Source organism: Maylandia zebra, linkage group LG5 (assembly GCF_041146795.1).
Source record: "Maylandia zebra isolate NMK-2024a linkage group LG5, Mzebra_GT3a, whole genome shotgun sequence".
Lineage (NCBI taxonomy): Eukaryota > Metazoa > Chordata > Actinopteri > Cichliformes > Cichlidae > Maylandia > Maylandia zebra.
Window position 1 is genome coordinate 39,249,603 of NC_135171.1, and position 19,153 is coordinate 39,268,755.

Genomic DNA, 19,153 nt, shown 5'->3' on the forward strand with positions numbered 1-19,153 from the left:
TATTCCGAGTTGGACAGTTCGGGGTTACTCAACCCTGAGTATCGTTTTTCACTCTGAGTTTTCTAAACCGGCTTCCTGAAATAGGGCCCGTTCTTCGTACCTCGCTTACTACATCCAAGATCAAATGACACATCCAAGATCAAATCATCGCGCTAACTCTGAGCTCGCTATTCCGGTTCCCCGAACACACCTGTTGTTGACGATTAGTATAGCTGGATGAAGTAATGTGAGATCACTGGGTGGCCCAACAGGGGCTACGCATCGATAGTAGAAACATTGATCGGCAACCCTTTGATTGGTCGGCGAAAATGTCGAAGGAGCGCGCTCGGTAATTTTTCGGCAGCAGAGCAAGAACTCTTGAGTGAGGGATTTTAGGAGTTTCAGAGTTTAATTAAAACGCAAGGGAACACTGCAAAGGCTGCAAAAGCAAGGAGAGAGGGCTGGCAGAAAGTTGCTGACAAATTAAACTCTTAAGTAATTTAATAATAACAATAATAATGGATTGGATTTATATAGCGCTTTTCAAGGCACCCAAAGCGTTTTACAATGCCACTATTCAGTCACTCTCACATTCACACACTGGTGGAGGCAAGCTACGGTTGTAGCCACAGCTGCCCTGGGGCAGACTGACAGAAGCCAGGCTGCCATATTGCGCCATCGGCCCCTCTGGCCAACACCAGTAGGTGGTAGGGTAGATTTATCATATCACACCATATTATCCAATATTATATTACATTATGTTATATTATATCCCCTTTCACATTAGAGCCACAACAGGACCCACTAGAACATGGGAACAAGTAAAAGTGAAATATAAGAATATTCTACAGAATGGTAATATTTATCACTCTTATTGCTTTTCGTCTCTTGGACAGAGACCCTGAAATAATCTGTTTGTTCATAACAGCAACCAAGAAAAGGGCAGAGCAAAAAAAGACAGGTGGTGGTCCTGCACCCCCTCGTCAACAAGTTGGTTAAGTAAATAATACCCTCACGGGAAAATCGATATCTCTCTATGAGCACACTGTCGCGCTGAGCTAAAGGATCCTGTCTGTCCCGCAATATACGCTGAATTCTGAGGACTCTCCTTATCAATCTTGCACCTTCCGCAATGGGTGGCTCGCGTATACGGACAGGACATGGCTGCGACAGGCTTCCCAAAGCCACCTTTGCTTTTATAGCCGTGGTCTCTCATCTTGATTACACAAAGTAATTTGCAATTACTACTCTGAAATATGAATTACATCTGTAATAATCACATACATGTAATAGAATGTTAATAGTACATTTCCCTTTTTTAGGAAATGACCTGTATGTATCTGTGTGACATCAATAAAAGGATAAAGTGCTGCATTATCTTTAGTTACATTGATAATATTTATTTATGGTAAGACAGTGGTAAAATATCGCTGTTGCTTTCGTATACATGAAGCGGACATACCTGAGTGGCCGCGATCTAATCCTGTTTACATAAAGTAAACCTGCTCCCGAGCAGGTTTACGCTTACGGCTCTGTTGCTATGACAGCAAGTCCCGGATGGGCTTCGAAGAACCGAACGATCCAGGATCACGCGAAATCAGTCAACAGTCAAATCCGGCTAACTTACTTAGCGAGGTACGAAGAAGGGGCCCCAGTTTTGCCACTTACCCTGTTTGTAAATAAACTTCACTAGCATTTCATCCACTGCTTGCATCTTGGGTCCTTCTTCCTCCAACTCCGTGACACATACATCTGTTTTCTCGAGTACCCCAGCCTGCCCATGGTTATTGTAAAAAATAAATAAATAAAAACAGCAAGAATTGGTTTAATATAAACAGTCATTTAATTGCATCAAATATGAAAAAAACCGTCCATTATTATTCAACTGGTGGAACAAAATATGCTTCAATCTGTCCATTCCTGGTTATTTAGGCAAATTCTCAATTTAACAGCTGAAATGAATCTGCAAATATTTTCCCAAACAAAACATTTATTCACTTATCAGCATGCTCTTCAACAATTTATGGTCATTTCCATTATTAAAAATGTTAATACATTTTATTTCCTACTAATGCCCTTAGCTCAGAAGTAAAATATTTATACATACGTTCCCACTCTAAATAGCAAAATAGCCCAAGGTAGACCCTGTGGGGTATGCTATCTATACAGTGACCAAGAGAAACCAAAATAAGTTCATGTTTACCATGGAAGGTGTCTGGAAAACATATAAAACAACATTTCTTACATAGTCTAACCTAATTTCCATGTAGTACTAATATCTTTACACTCATTTGTCTTTTCCACAGTAAATTCAGTAAAGCAGACAGAGTTATTTTTTTATCACGTTGAACCACCTGATGTGGTTTTCTGTTAAATCCGAAGAAAAACTGAGTTTAAAAATTAACTGGAGTAACCCAAATTTTAAAAATTAATAGCAAGATTGTTAAAGTTTAACACTAAACAGCCCGACGTCCTCTCTTGGTTGGCATGTTGGATGCTTGTCCTTGCTTTCTTTTTTGCTCCTGTTGTCCTGTTGTTAATATTAGAAAGAGGAAATACATTGGGTAAAATAAGTACTGCACATGTCAACAATTTTCTAAGTTAATATATTTCTAAACGTGCTGTTGTCATGAAATTCTCACCAGATGTCAGTAACAACCCATTAAAGTTATGTGTAATAAAGAGAAATGACAAACGAAAAGGTATTGAACACATGAACAAAGGAACAGGCAAAAAGACGCTTTTAGTTTTCTTACTGTCCTTCTTCCCTGCTGTTTTTCTTTCCCTCCCCTTTTCTTGAACTTGTCTACGTCTTTCCCTTTTCTATCACCTAGCCCTGTCTGTTCCAATTGTAATAACTGAAAAGTAAAAAAATAACTAAATAATAAAGCTCAATCAAGTGGACCAGTATGGCAAAGCCACAATGATCCACTTGTTTTGCATTTTAATTGGCCTTCAGACAATAATTTTGATTACTGCAGCGCCAAACGGGACAGGAATGAGAAAAAAAAGCCATTTAGTGCAAATTAAAATCAGCTGGTTTAGTCTCAACTGACGGCTTATAGAACCATGTTTCATTACTAAGGTGTCACACAGGAAACATCTCATGAAGGATGAAGCCAATGAGCAAATTCTACACCTTTGCAGCCTTGTTGTTGCAAAACATACTGATAACACTGGTTACCGAAGAATTTCTAAACCACTGAAGGTTCCAGTTCAGGATTTGAAGACTGGGGCCCTATTTCAGGAAGCCGGTTTAGAAAACTCAGAGTGAAAAACGATACTCAGGGTTGAGTAACCCCGAACTGTCCAACTCGGAATATTCGAAAGAAAGGCTGATAACAATTAGTTCAGTCAACGCGGAGTTGCTTTAACCCCAAGTTAAGCGCGCGCACGAGGATGCATAAAGCCCTGATTAGTGGAGCACAGATTAAGCGAGTCACCATGGAGACGGAGGGAAAGAAGGCGCGGTCAATGTATTTTACAGCGCTTGAGGCCGAAATTCTGATGGCAGCATATGCCGATAACATGCAAATTCCGCGGGAAAAAAGTAACACAGCCACAGCTGCAAAAGAAAGGGAGCATGCATGGCAAAACATAGCCGACAGAGTCAATGCGTGAGTGTTAATTTAAACATTGATCGAGGGATTTACACCCATTTAACACGTTATTTTATTATATTTGATTTTATTTTTTATGTTATACATTTTATTTTGTGATGTGATTTGAGCGCAGGTGCAACCCAACAGGCCCCAAACGTTCCTGGCAGCAAGTAAAAATGAAATATAAAAATATAGTCCAAAGAGGTGAGGTGTAATTGTATTATGAGCCATAGTGCTTGGTCTGTTTGTCCGATGTCAATCAATTGCAGTTAGAGGCTACATTAATTTCCCCTCTGTAAGCACTTATTGAAATTATCTGAGCACATTACAAGTACGTATTTGCTTACTCTGTATGCTCAAATGTGACCCGTTATAGCCAACAGAAAAAAAGCGGAGGCCCGAAAAACAGGTGGGGGTCCTCCACCACCACCACTCACAGAGGCTGAGCAGTTGGCTTCCACATTTGTGATAATGTTGGCAGCATCACATATGATCTTCACAGTGCAGAGAACACAAATTAGCATCCATTACTATAATGAAATAATTTGTTAGTTTGAAATGCTACAGGGAACTATGTACCTGCACATTAATGCTGTGGAAAGACTTCCTGTTCACATCCTTCATTTACTGAAGGAGCAATGATTGGAATGTGAGTGCCATCTATACAGCCAATCACGCCTGGGAACCGTGAGAATAAATGTAAAATTTAAGTAGTAGTTCAAGTATCACCACATCATGAATTAAGTTTCGTTCATCCTGCTACCTGCAATTTTGTGGCATCCCTCTTTGATAAATCTTGTGGGTCTATGACCGGGGAACACCACAAACGAGTACAGGAGACGTTTCAGTGCAACTGTAACATTCCTGACTGCCCGACAGACGGTAGCCTTGGAAACGTGCTCAGCGTCACCAATATTATACAGAAAGCTCCCGTTTGCAAAAAACCGAAGTGCAATACAAATAATATGCACAGAACTGAGAGGATGTCCGCGATGTGTCACATGAGCAATATTAGGCCTGAGGATGTTATTCAAATAAATTATAGATTGTGCTGAAAAACGGTAACGTTCACACAGAAAATCATCAGGAAATGATAAAATGTCCAAACGCGCTCTAATCACTCTCTCCCGGCGGAGAGCTCTGCGGAGAATTTGGGCTTCAACATCTACTGGCTCTTCAAGGAAGGGGCACGCCATGTCTGACACTTCCTACAGTCAGGTTTCTGACAAAGAGGCGGAGAAAGTCAGGGTTAGTTGAAGTAAACCTGCTAGGGGGCAGGTTAGCTTCACGGAGTGTGTCGTCATAGTAACTCACTCAGGATTAATCTAAACTCGCTTTGTGAAACCGAAAACCCAGAGTTTTCATTAACTCAGCGTATACTTACTCAGAGTTTGCACTAAACCGGCTTCCTGAAACAGGGCCTGGGTGTATGAAAGAATGGGACAAAATCACACCTGCACCCAATGCATGTGACAAGTTTCTCCGTGCTGTAGGCATCTTGATGCCGTCATCACCAACAAAGGGTTTTGTTCAAAGTATGAAATAAAATTCAGTGAGCATGTTGAAAACATTTTCCTGTGTCATTATTAGACATAAATTATGGACATGTATACTTTGATTTCATTGAATGTGTGCATTGGATGGGCTGTTACTGACATCTGGTGAGAATTTTATGTCAATAGCACCTTTAGAAATATATTTCCTTAATTCAGTTTTATTTATACAGGGTCAAACCACAACAGCAGTCACTTCAAGGTGCTTTATATTGCAAGGTAGACCCTGTAGGGTACATGCAGAGAAAAACCCAACAATCATAGGACCCCTTATGAGCAAGCAGTTTGGCGACAGTGGGAAGGAAAAACTCCCTTTTAACAGGAAGAAACCTCAGACAGAACCAGGCTCAGGGAGGGGCGGGGCCATCTGCTGCGAGCGGTTGGGGTAGTTTGAAAATCATAAAAAGTGTTCAATAGAGTGATGTTAAAGCTGACTCAATGCCGATCCCAGCCCAATAGCCAGTCCCTGATCTGCCACAGGTAACAAAAGCAGTGATGAGTAGTCAGGATGTAGCTTCCACTTCTCCTGGTTCATGTTTCTACAGTAGACTCACGTGGCGATTGTTTTAAAGTGTCTTTGGTCTGGTTTTCATCTTTGCTTTGTGTTGCAGGCCTTGTGTTCATACCTAAAAACCAAATACCAGCACTGTATGTGTGTCCTCATTAGGATAGGGATTTATGCTGGTTCGTGGGATTGTAGCCTCGGGTTTATCCTGTTACATTGAGCTTACCACTTCTCAAATATCACTGTGTGTCTCCTATATGATATATTTAACTGACATTTTTTATTGTAACAACCAACGATTTATAAAGGAAAATAATGACTATTAACAAGGTTGCCAAACTTTTGCATCCCACTGTATGTGGTATTTATGAGACATTTTGTTTAAGGTAATTTTATAGAGAAAAAGAAATGTAATGTGTAGTATAAGTACTTAGTTTCTCCTGGAAGTAATGGTAGTAATGTACTGCATTACTTTTAATAAGAGTGTTCTGTGTAATATGTGTAATATGTTACTCTTTTGAGTTATGACCTCAATGCTGATCATAGCATTGAGGTCAGCATGTAACCTTTGACCACACAGCGTGTAATTAATTTGCACAAATATATTCATTTAGAGACGGTGGTGACCCTTAAAGCGGAGCCAATGAGAACTCAATGATATCGATAATGGCATCAGAATCACTAAATTCTTATCAATCTCCATTCCTGCTGTCAAATATAAATACAGTAAGAGTCAGAGATGAAAAATAATAACCTTTTTTCTTAGATTGTCCTTCCCCAGACGCATCTTTGGTCTTCAGCTCCACCTCCACAGGGTAATGGTCACTGATGCCCAGGGCCTTAAAGAGTTGAATGACAACACTCATGGTGTCCTTTAAAATACTAAAACCTGTCAAATCATTTCTATCTTTGAGCTTAGAAAAAACTCACCTCCTCATCGGTCAGGTCAAACTCCTGCTGGAAGTTGAAGGACTTGGCCGAGTTGGGTACGATGGCGTTCAGCATGGTCTGTCCATACACAACAATTCTGTTTGACAAAGAGGAGACGCATTTCTTTTAAACAGTTAAGAACTTCATTTCTGTCTGTCTACTTTATAGCGTGAAGCGCCAATAGTTTTATTTCTCCATTTTCTGTCTCAAATTGAAAGTCACTGATGCCAATATTATTTCTTATGTGAGAGGCACTCTGAGAAAAAAATCTTTAAAACATTAAGAGTCTGGGACTACATGCCTCCACTACAGCTATACTGATTTATTTCCTGAATTCCTGCACTTTTTTTCACACAAATTTAATGTACACACAGGTAGATTTAATCAGAATTCGTGAGTCATCCAGCCTCATGTGCACGTTCCCAATACAGACAAAACAGACAAACTCTAACAAACAAATAACAACTAACTCTTATTTCCTTTTGGTCATTATGCACAATTTTGCAAAACACCAGAAGCAAAGAAATAGAAATTAGAAATATCCCAAAAGGTCGTGCCATTATATAGTGATTATATAAAAAGTTTTTTAAACTCGGGCATAGAAAGTGCTATATGTGTGTCACCTGTCGTAGGTGTTATCATTTTTGTTGCTAGCTGTGGTGTCGACATTGTCATCAATGAGCCAGTTGTAGGAAGAAGAGCAGATGCGAATCTTTTCCTTCTTCTTCTTGGAGAGATATCGTCCATCAGCATTAAAGTCCCCCAAAAGCATTATATTCTGCCAAAAAATGCCAAAAGAGAGCAGAACTCACTTAGTACAATGACAGATGTTTGTTACAGCCAGTATGTGACACTCTAATGTCTAATGGTATTAATGTATTCTTTAAATAACAGCACAGAGATTTATATGGTAGGATATATTCGTTATTATGCGATCCCGTGAAGAGCTGTCATTTATTGAGCATCACTTCACTGTAGGATACAAAGATTTATGCACTTGTGTTTTTAAAGTTTTCATTTGTTAATGAGCAAAGCAGCTTGAAGACTTCCTTCCTTATCGGTCTGTCTAAAGGATGACAAAATCAAGTAGTTAAAAATATATTATAATCTGAGTCACTATATGGATTAACAAGGTGAGATATTCAGGATCTGCTTTAAAACAAAGGTCAGATAAAGTTATTTATTAAGATTCTGAATGAAGGGAGTTTGATCTGTGTCCTGTTTTGGAGCTTAGTTCACAGTTTGTTGTTTATTCGCTGCTTGGTTAGGTTTAGAAACTAAAAGTAATTGTTTAGTTTTAGAAAGATATTGTAGTATTTCAGCTTGAAGATTTCTGCTGTAAGAGAAAATATTCAGCTATATTCTACAAATATTCTAAAAGGCAACAAATCCCAGGTAATTTCATGGTCATACGTGTCACACACCAGGCTGCATAGTCAAGAACTTAACCTTGCTATAAGGTATGTAGTCAGTATAATCACTAGCAACACCTGACCAGGTGCAGTGTTGCTTATTTGAAATAAGCCAAACCCTCTCTTTATTGCAGAAACAAACTGTGACACAAGCAGGCTGGGGGAAAGGCAGGGTGGAGTGGGTCATCATGCATTTTTTTTTTATTTACTATAACGCCCCTTGAAACAACTGTTGTGTTGAATTGGCTCTATACAAATACAACTGAATTGGTCTGAATTTTTTAATCAAAACATAAAACTTACATCAGTTTTCCATTTCTTCCTGATGTCTTCAACTACATCATGCAGCTCGTCCAGCTCCTTCAGAGAGTCCTCTGGCTTTGTGTGGACTGGGATCAGGACCAGATCGTCCATAACTGAAATACAGTTTTTTATATTTAGATGAGAAGGTGGAGTGCTACACTATCAGGCATCACTGTCAGGCTCAGGTAACAGGCTCCCTCTGTTTGACTACACTGCCAAGGTTGTTAGTGTGAAAAATATGAAGTAAGAATCTAAAGGACAGAAATGGCTAATACAGGGTATAACCTGTGTTTATTGGGCACTAAATAAAGTTATAGTTTTTACACAGCTGAACAAACATCAAGCAGACAACTGATTATCAGAAGTGTGAGATGCTCGAGAATTTACTGTCCTGTTATATTTTAGATAGCAAGGAGTTTATTAAACTTCACCGAAACAATCTGCAAATTTCATTAAACTTTAATAAACTATCATCTTGTCTTTATTTTTAGTTAGCACATACCTGAAACACTTCAAGCTGTAAGCTAATGATAGTTATATAAGAGCAGATGCTGCTGGTGCAATAAGCTGTACGTTTTACGTCCAATGGATGATGATCTGATTAGTCGACTAATCGCAAAAATAATCGGTGACTAGTCGACTATCAAAATAATCGTTTGTGGCAGCCCTAGTGGCAGGTAATTTTAAATGCAGCGCTTCTATCTGCTCAACACATCAGCACGTACACAAACTGTTTGTGTGCACTGTGTCGCTAGTTAAAGATCCAGCAGCTCTGTTTCAAAGGGAGAGAAAAGAAAGAGAGCTAACTTCACTCAGAGATGGAGAAAGGTAAGAAAGACAAGACAGGAGAGGAAGAAGAGAGCTTAGATTTAAAGGTAATGATGTTCAGTGGTGCTTGATAAACTGCAAATTTAAAGCTTGCGTGTAATAATAATGGATTGGATTTATATAGCGCTTTTCAAGGCACCCAAAGCACTTTACAACGCCACTATTCATTCACTCTCACATTCACACACTGGTGGAGGCAGCTACGGTTGTAGCCACAGCTGCCCTGGGGCAGACTGACAGAAGCGAGGCTGCCATATCGCGCCATCGGCCCCTCTGGCCAACACCAGTAGGCAAGTAGGGTAAAGTGTCTTGCCCAAGGACACAACGACCAGGACAGAGAGCCTGGGGATGGAACCGGCGACCTTCCGGTTACAGATACGCTTCCCAACCCCCTGAGCCACGGTCGCCCCATGTAATATCATTTTAATCAAATATTGGATTAGTGTATTTTGATACTGGGAAACATCCAGCAAAACAAACTAAGCTATACTAATATTGTGTTATTCAAATGTTACATGAAAATATTAGGTAGTGCTTTGATTCCAAGAAATGTTGTGGTTTGTGATCGCATGCCACCTGTTTTGATGTGTGGCTCCTCCCATTGGTGTGTGTGTTTTTGGCTGTATCCCAATTCAGGGTCTGCAGCCTTAAAGGCCGCATTTTAAGGCCGATTACGTCACATCAACGCGACGAAGGCTGTCCCAATTCAAAGGCTGCTCAAAATGCAGCCTCAAATGTGTCCTTCATTTCCCTGAATTTTAAGGATGGGTCGGCGTATCCTTCATGGCCCAACATATCCCAGACTTCCTAGTGCGGCGGTGGGTGTGGATAATTTTGCCAAAAAAAACGGCGGAAGCGGGGCAGCCAAGGAGTAAACTTTCAAATGTAAGTACTGAATATTATGTAACTTATTTATGTGCAAATGTTTAATAATGAAGAACATTAAAACATTACTGTTGGCCACATGTCGGCAAAGTTTTGTGACATTAGCGATGTTTCAATTCAATTCAATTTTATTCATATGGCGCCAAATCACAACAAAAGTCGCCTCAAGGCGCTTTATATTGTAGATACAGAGAAAAACCCAACAATCATATGACCCCCTATGAGCAAGTTCTACTTACTTGGTTTTAAAGCCTTTAAAATATACGCTGTTCAATAGTTCTTACAGAGAATGTGACGATTTTATGGATAATTAAATTACATAATACACAATGATTGTTGTGTAAAACATGATTACACAACAATCATGTTTTACAGTTCTGTGGTCTCAGCCTCAGATACTTACAAATCACACAAAGCTCGTGTAGAAACAAACAAATGAACAAAATGTTCTCTTTCATTTCTGTATGACATGTTTATTAAAATAATCAAATTACAGCGTTTGCATTTATGTTAGATTACTTTTAATTAACTGCTTTAGCCCACTTACAATGAAAATGTGAAAGAATCTTGTTCACGACCTGTGTAGTATGTTAACACCATTGGAAGTAAAAATAAAGTAAAAGTAAAATAGTTTTTTTTATAAAGCTCTGACTTGTATTATGAGTCTGTGGTCTAGGAGAGAGTCCTGTAACTCTCTGTCTGCAAAATACAGTAAATAATGACCAATGCTGGGCAATTATTTATATAGTTACTTAAAAGTTACTGAGTTTTGCAAACAACAAAGTTTTTTTCAGCTGTTTACCTAATAATGCAGCCAAGGCAGTTTTAAATAAACATTTCAAACTATTTACAGAACAATCAGCTGTTCTGCATCAAATCTGATGCCACACAGATTATTTGTGCCGCTCCAAAAAATAATTTCTGTCCACTATGAGATGAAGGAGAACAACAGCCTGATACCTGCAGGCCTGACAAGAGGAGATGTATCACTGCTGTAACACCTGTGACATTCAGCAGTCGCCTCATTGTTCTGACACACACAACAAAACTACTGACTACACTACACACTAACTACACAAGACAACACACTAACTTTAGACTCCAAACACAAAACGTCGCGAATCTCTCACATCTCAAAACACCGCTGTGACTCCTAAAACTAAGGGACGATTGGTGAAAAGTAGCAATAGCTATAAACCTATGTGCGTTACATCAGCTTTATGTTTTGTACTTGGACTAAGTAAAACTGCACTCTCCCTTTTAACCCCCCCCCCCCCCCCCCCCCCCCCCCAATAAAACGTATAAAACGCTGATTTTACTGTTTCTTCCTGCAGTAAATATAAACAACGATAGTATTCAGGAAGAAAACCAAACATTGCAAAAAAATTTATCAGAACTCTGGTTTTACGTGACCTATCAACACAATTTAAAAACTGATATAAAGTCCACACTTTTCCCGTCAGTTGTTCCGTCTGTCCTGCTCACATCTCCAATGGTTGTACACGTTGTCATTCACTCCACATCAGCCACGCCGCTTTGCCAGCTAAAACACCGGCGTCGGCACACAAGGACGCTGTCATAGCCTGTCGACGTTGCTTAGCTGCATATATACGAATGTGAATCGCATCATGGAGCAGTCACCGGTCACTCACTGACTCACACTGTGAAACAACATGAATTTTAACTTATTTATTTACATTTTAGTTCCGGTTAGATTTTTTTGTGCACAACAATTGCGCACGCGTGCAGCTTAGATGGAACGTCGCCCCGAGGCCGGGTCGTAACAGCAGCTTTGTCCAGGATAATAAGGTTAGGTTGAGTTAATGTGGATTCACAGCAAAGCTCTGTGTTGGACTGGTGCACAGTGACTGTAGTGCTCGTGGTCAGATTTAGGTGAAACTTAAACTGATGATGTTTAGATCCATTCACTAAATTCTGACTTTATACCAGCTGTATTCTGTCTAGTGTAAAGATAATAAACAGTGTAGTGTCAATGCAGGGGATAGACATCAGCCATTATAGCTTGTCAAACTGTGTACATCTTATTGAATTCAGTTCTGTAAATCCACAAAGAGCAGCAGGTCAGCTGATCACAGCAAATACACTAAGAAAATTAGAAATGATTGTGAGCTGTGATTCTTTCCCCTTTGCTGAGCCAATACACAGATCTCAGGGTGTTTGGCACTTCCACTTGTTTTGTTTTGTAACTTAAAGCGTTACTCAAACACAGTAAAAAGCACAAACCTGTAGTTGGACAATCAAACCGCAGGATGAAGGGCTCTCTGGCAAAGGCATCTTCATCTCCAGCCTGATTATCTTCATACTGGTGTGAGTCCTTCAGCGTCACTTCATCTGGTCTGAGAGATAAACACAAATAGTCAGACATCAGTGTGTCTGGCCATGAATCTCACAAATTAAAGTCTGATTAATAACCACTGAGATGTTGTATTCGAGTGAACTTAGACTCACACACCTGTAGAAACAGACATACTGCTCCTTGTAGGTGTCTCGTCCCAGTTGTTTGCTGGCAGTTTTTTTGTAGGGGCGTTTTCTGTTAGTGCTGAGGAAAACAGAAGCAACTTAAACATGCAGTTTTCTACATAAAAATGTTGTAAATAAAATAATTAAATACACACACTATCACTGCAGGGAACTCACTCAGTTTTGTTGAGTTCTTGAAGTAACGTTTCCATGGCTTTGCCGCTCTTATCCACCACCTCCAGCAGGACAATCACACTGTACCGAGATATGATCTGGAGGAAACACATCATTTAAGTGTTACACATTTCGTCATTGATGTTGTATTTAAAGCTTTCTGTTGTAAAGGTAAAATTATTATCACCTTGGTGAGGTGTTTGACGACAGACTTGTCATGGACTTTCTTATGTCCCAGGTTCTTGCCATTAAAGGCTGCTATCTTCATTCTGACTTGATTCTGCAAGAGATCAACTCTGTTTTAGACGATCAACACACAGTGTGTGACGTGTTGTTCAAACGTCTGCTGAATCAAAACAGAGGAAGAAAATGGAAAAGCGTGGCAGAAAAAAGAAGAAACCAAAGCAAAGGGAAGAAAGAGAAACTAAAACTTAAACACTGAAAAAACTGTGGTTGGTTATTTTGCATCATGAATATACTAAAATAAGTCACTGATGACTTTCAAGCTACAACTTCCCAGGTGAAGGCCTCTACTTAGCAGCACAGGAGCAACATTTGGAATTGAAAATGGAGAAGTTCCTGGCACTCCAGTTCCTCTAATGCGGTTTCTCATTACAGTAACATTTTTAAAAGTAATTAAATTCAGAGAGCAGGGATAATATATTTTTAGGTTTTACACTTGTTTTTGAAAAAGAAATTCTACTATCACACAGTATCGTGTCCAATGTAGCTAAAACATGAAAGCCTATTATTATTATATAATATGTGATGACTGTTAAACTGTATTCTCACTGCTATATCTAAAAAACTTCATCTGAACTACCGTTTTCAAACTACAACATTAACTAAAACATAAAATCACTTATTCCAAACTAGTCTGGGCCTTCAAAGCAGTGTGAGGAGGTCGTGTGTGGTTGGGTCCTGCTCAGAATAAATGGATTCTAGTTGGTCTTTCTGTACATTATTTATTAGCTCATGGGTGCAACTATAATGTTGTTACTTTGATGTATTGCTTTTTTCACCTTACTAGTGTTACTGATCTCTCAAAGTGCTTTTAACTACAAGTCACACTCAAAGGCAAATGGAGAACATTCAAACCTCACACTGAAAGGCCCGGCTCGAGTTAGCTCAATGTAGCAAAAGTAAAAATATTGCTTATGCAGCGTGGAACATTTTAATGGTTTTGAATGACAGAAATAGTTTCGTATCAATAATGCATATGCAGTATTCTGAACTACTCTAAACACTTTCAGAAGTGCAGCTCATACTACTTTCAAATAATGGATATCTTATGAGTAAGATCAAATACTTAAAAGTTATTTAGTGCCTTTTATTTCACTTGAATAAAAACTTTTTAACTGAGGGATTCCCTGAATGCACATTAATTAAGTGGCAGGATGTAACATCTTCAGCTCTTTGTTCAGTCACAGACACTGTGGGTGTTCGAGCATTACAGCGGCACAAACAGCAGTACTCAGGTTTCATTTTGATTCCCCTTATAATGAAAGCAAAAACGCTGTTACTGATTTTAAAAGCGAGTAATTCTAAATAATGCAGATACGTATTCACTTTATAAAAGTAGTAAAACGAAAAATTTTAAAATAATACTCACGAGTGTGGCTAAAACAGCAGAATGAAAAATGAAAGAAGCGGCTAATCTGCCAGCAAACACACTGACGCTGACTTCTGCAAAGACAAACTGTCTAAGCAGCAGGAAGTTCTCAACCACACACACACACAAACACACACGCACACACATACATACAGCATATGGAAACCACACCACGCCCGTCTGTCTTTTATCAGCAGCTGTGTTTCCTGTGTTTGCATACAGCTGAGGGGTTTATAGTCTTTGTCCTGAGTCTCGTGACCGAGTGCTTATGTTTTTAATTATGTGAATTTTTTGTTTCAGTTAGATTTTGGTGATTTCTAGTTCTTTGGTATTGTTCTTTGCCTAACCTGTGTTAGAAGTTTCTTGTATTTCTGTTACAATGTTCTCCTGAGGGGCTTACTCTCTCTATTTTCAAAATGTTTTTGAACTTATCTAAATTGGTTGCAATTGCATTTTTTCTTAATCAACTTCCTGTCAGTACTGACTGCTCTTCTGCATTTGGGGGCAGTGACGAGTCCATTAACATTTAATGCACTATGCAAAACGAGACAGAATATAGCACTGCTGTTCTTGCGATCATCCTTTAAACCATTACTGGGGAACAAGTTACAGGGAGCCCTTCATCAGAGCCCCTAATCAACAGACTCCAACGTGAAGAAAAGCAAAATTTGTAGCTGCTCCATCCACCACTGTTTGTTTTACACAGAAAACAAAATCAGCAGTAATCAGACGTTGTATTAAAATATACAGATAAACTGTCAACTTAGTCTGATACCATGTTTAAGCCTGCTGAAGTTAATCAAATGCTGCCATCCCATTTCACATGGAGGCGATTGCAGCAAACTGGTGAATCTTAACATTTTTCAGATTAAAAGAAATAAAATAAAATACTGTGTTAATTCAATTATATTAATATTTCAAAGAAACACTTTTTTCACAAACCAATAGACATGTACATGGACCAGTAAACCTCAGAGGCAGAGTGAAGCTCAATTTTTATGCCTTAGTTTAGATTTAGTATATAATTTTATTTATTACTTTTTTGCCTTTGCCTATTGACTGTGTGAGATTATTTGTATGTTTATTTTATAAGGCAATGTTTATTTAATATTGCACGGTCTTCAGAGTGCCCAATGACAGGAGAGAAGAAAAGGAGAGCGACCGTCCTGCCTGACATCACTGACCGCACTTTAGACGCTCCGATTCTCCGACCAGAGTTCGTATCTAAGCCAGTGGCCATCTCTGTCTCTGTGCATCTCTCTGCAGCAGCAACAGGAGGCAGATCCTTCTCCGCCTTCTCTCACCTCACCTGCGTCCTTCTCAGTTCTTTTTTTTGAAAAGGCTTCTTACATGCATTATAGAAGTGTTTTAGGTAACTTAATCCCAACCAGATCCACCTGTTTTATAGCACAGCTGCTGGAGTCCCGCGCACTGTTGAATCCAGTTTGTTGGACCAATCAGCACAGCACTGATGTTAGGCAGGTGTGCACACTAGAGATCAACAGGCGTGAAATCACCGCCCACTCTCCTGTCAGTTCTTTGAAAAAACAAAACAAAACATCACTATTCCTGGAAGATCCCTCGGAGCTGTTTGTGCAGACAGCATTTAAAGTTCTCCAGTAGTTTTCCGTGAGGATTAGTAGGAAATTGTTAGCGGCCACTTTAGTTTGTTTTCTGTGAACTCTAAGCGACAGTTTTTTAAATATAGTATGATATAGTAGCTCTTTCACGGTCTTATAGATCAAAGCGTTTAAATTCAGTGTTGTGGGTAACTGTTGAAACCTCATTAATTTAACTGGAGCAGCTGTGTTGCATTCATTCTGTATTATGCGTGTAACATCTTTGTATTATTTCTATAATTATAGTTTACTCTTCCATCCTTACTCATCCAGTAACTGCTGGTACATCAGTCAGTGTGATTGGTCAGATGTTACCTGCATGTTAGGGTGATGCAGATAAAGGAAAAAATACCCTGGCTTTGTTGAACTGTGTACAGGGTCCTGGATTCATTTGACAGGTTTTAGCTTGACAATTCCTTTTTCGTGTTCAGACATGACCTCTGGAACTGCCGCTGTTCTTATGTAGCCTACTACTCGCTTACAAAAACTACACAACTATGCATCAGGTGTTTACATTCCTCCATCCATTTTCTTATGCTTATCTGGGCCAGCAGCCTAAGAATGGAATTGGAATTGATTAGAATTGAATTACTTTATATTCTAAAATAGTGGATCATTGTCTTAACTTCACCAAATCACAAATTAAGTCATAATAAAATACTGGTAGTTATTATCCCACATTCTTACAAAAACATGCATATGAAAAACATCAATAGAACTATTGTATCTTATTATTTAGTATGCTGTATCATGTAGCTACATGTCCTTTACATAAACAAAATAACAATGATGAAAGAACACACGCTCGAGAGGCTCCAGACTAACAAATGTGGGTTGCATACCACATTATAACCGTTTTAAATGTTGCCATAATATCAGCCAAGAATCCTTGTAGAACGAGTTGGACAGTCAACATATTGTTGTAAGATCAGAAAGTATAAACAGTATGTTGAAGTCTCAAAAAAAAAAAATCCTGGGTGATCAGTTGATTGTGCCTGCACAGAATTGTATGTGTCCAATATATGAACTTACTGTAGGGACCTGAGGCATACACCACCATGACTGCAAGCTGTCTAAATCCACTGTCTGAAGATTTTTTGTACAGGTCTGCTCGTTGCTGACTTTCCTGTTTATATTTCATCTCTGACAGCTCAGATTAAATGCACACAGTTCCAAAGTCTGATTACAGTTTAGCCACATTTCAGTGAAGCAGATCACGTTGTTGCAACTATAATCCTGTTCGCATTTGATGTGTAGTATTGGCTCATTAATTTAACTCTTGAGAGCTCACATTTGATAGAGTGATTATTGGAAGCGGATGCCCTCTTCCTCATCTCCTTAGCCGGTGTCTGATACTTCATCGAGAGCCTTGCTTTTTTCCTTTTAGTTTCTTCTTGCATTATAATATCTTCCAGTGGAAGACAATGTTCGCCTCCATCATTAATCCTGAGGGCAAGCATTCTCTCTTGAGTAAGTAAGCAATCATTTGTGTTGGAAACCAGTTTACTTGGTTTCCACGTGCCACACCATTATGGGTGTTTCCTCTCAGTACCCATATGAAGATGATTTAAAAAAAAAAACCCTCCTGAGGCATTTATCATAACAAGAATCTTAAGAATTACATAAGAAGAATTTTTAAATTACTGGCTGTATAGCAGTGCAATTCAAACCTGCATAAAACACACACACACACACACACACACACACACACACACACACACACACACACACACACACACACACACACAGAGTCAGTAGCAGACACCCCCAGTAATATTTAGGATCATTACTAGCAGATCTGCACTGGGACAAAAAAACAAAAATCATCAGCATTTTTGGTCCAGGCGGCCCACTGTGCTCATTCAAAGCAGCACACAGTGTAAATATTTGTACAGTTCCACAAAGCAGTGGTAAAGCTGAATAGTACAAGCAAAAAATTGAAATAGAATAAAAAAAAAACTGTCATATAATATTCAAATTCTACTTCGAAAACCTGGCTCGATTAGACAGAAAGAAACAGGACTGATGTCAATTAAATGTTTTATTCCCTGAAAAACAAAAGAAAAAATAGTTAAACCTAATTAACTAATAGTCACTTAATGCTTTATTCTCTCTAATTACACTTTCCGTCTTTTTCTTGCTCTGTTGGTGGAAGTATGTGTTGAATCGTGGGGAAACAAGTGTATCAGCATATCAGGCAAATGACAGATTACCAGTTCAGCCCTGTATGTAAGGCAAGGCAAGGCAAATGTATTTGTATAGCACAATTCAACAACAAGGTGATTCAAAGTGCTTTACAGAGACATTAGAAACAAAAACAAATAAAAAGCATGATTTAAAATTGATTAAAACAAGCAAACAAACAAACTAACTAAACACACACATTTCACACCTGTTCGGTGATCTGAACCCTTATCGTAAGGGGAGCTACCAGTCCTTCTGTGGACGAGCTACTTTCTATTTTAAATTCCCTGAATACTCTCTAGTATGTAGGCCAGAAAGTACAAATGGGTGCTGTGCTGCTTATTTAAAAATATAAAATTGTTACTCAGATGATAACGTTGCCTCTAAGAATTTCATATTAACCCCCTGGAAAACGCAAAGTATTTTCACGCTAGTGGAAAAACTTCAGACGCTCCTTCTGTCTGCACAAAGAGCTGGAGGGTTTTTCCAGGAATTGTGATGGGGTTTTTTCGGAGAACTGACAGAACAGTGGGCGGTGACTTCATGCCTGTTGATCTTTAATGTGCATAAGATACTGTGGGATGGACCGCGGCAAGAAATGAAACACTTTAGCTGAAAATTTCGAAGTTACCCGGATCCGACGAAATCCTGGTTCCTGGTAGAGGTCTCAGGCGCAGGTGTGCCACAGGATAAACTGGTTGGACTGTCACCGTGTCAAAGAGTAACAACAGACTAACGTCTACTCCAACAGTCCAGCAGATATAAAGTGTATGAATTATTTGTAGGGCTGACCATCCCTAAATCATCTGTAAATATTTACCAAAGCAAGCAAGAGCAAAGAAATGCATTTTAAAGATATCAAATATTGAGCGCGTTTATTTCTATACAGCTGTTTGACCACCAGTTAGGCCAGTTATAAAACGATGTTCAAACCAAAAATGATGAGTTCAGAAGTTACATACCGGTCCGGCGTCTTCACAGAGGAGGCAGTCTCTACAACAGGCGGCTTATACAAAAGGAACAGCGTATCAAACGAGACATACCTGTAACAGCTATGCGCAAGGAGGAGAATGTTTTTGTTAGCCG

At 39.1% G+C, this 19,153-nt stretch overlaps 1 protein-coding gene across 4 annotated transcripts; it reads right to left on the minus strand.

The window, feature by feature from the left end:
* Window positions 1–1,951: 1,951 nt before the first annotated feature.
* Window positions 1,952–19,143, minus strand: LOC101485000 (deoxyribonuclease-1). Of its 4 annotated transcripts, XM_076884336.1 has the most exons (11): window positions 19,030–19,138; window positions 18,699–18,873; window positions 12,840–12,932; window positions 12,656–12,750; window positions 12,471–12,557; window positions 12,242–12,354; window positions 8,285–8,397; window positions 7,193–7,347; window positions 6,570–6,666; window positions 6,394–6,478; window positions 1,952–2,509 (listed from the first exon to the last, which is right to left on the minus strand). In XM_076884336.1, the coding sequence occupies exons 3-11, from the start codon at window positions 12,918–12,920 to the stop codon at window positions 2,436–2,438; spliced, it is 900 nt and encodes a 299-aa protein (XP_076740451.1). In that variant the 5' UTR covers window positions 12,921–12,932; window positions 18,699–18,873; window positions 19,030–19,138; the 3' UTR covers window positions 1,952–2,435. The 4 variants fall into 4 exon arrangements, with proteins under 4 accessions (XP_076740451.1, XP_004559097.2, XP_004559096.2 ...); XM_004559040.5 differs by lacking the exon at window positions 18,699–18,873 and having other exon boundaries at window positions 19,030–19,143; XM_004559039.6 differs by lacking the exons at window positions 18,699–18,873; window positions 19,030–19,138 and adding an exon at window positions 14,265–14,392 and having other exon boundaries at window positions 12,471–12,548.
* Between the last annotated feature and the right edge of the window lie 10 nt (window positions 19,144–19,153).

What these genes read in the sequence shown, in the direction of transcription:
- LOC101485000 (XM_004559040.5), bottom strand. Translation starts at nt 12,920, where the DNA reads ATGAAGATAGCAGCCTTTAATGGCAAGAACCTGGGACATAAGAAAGTC. An exon ending in CAGTATGTCTGTTTCTACAG is followed by an intron (nt 12,355 to 12,470) that starts GTGTGTGAGTCT and finishes TTTATCTCTCAG; the next exon opens with ACCAGATGAAGTGACGCTGA. An exon ending in AGGACAATCTAAGAAAAAAG is followed by an intron (nt 2,510 to 6,393) that starts GTTATTATTTTT and finishes TATTAACAACAG; the next exon opens with GACAACAGGAGCAAAAAAGA.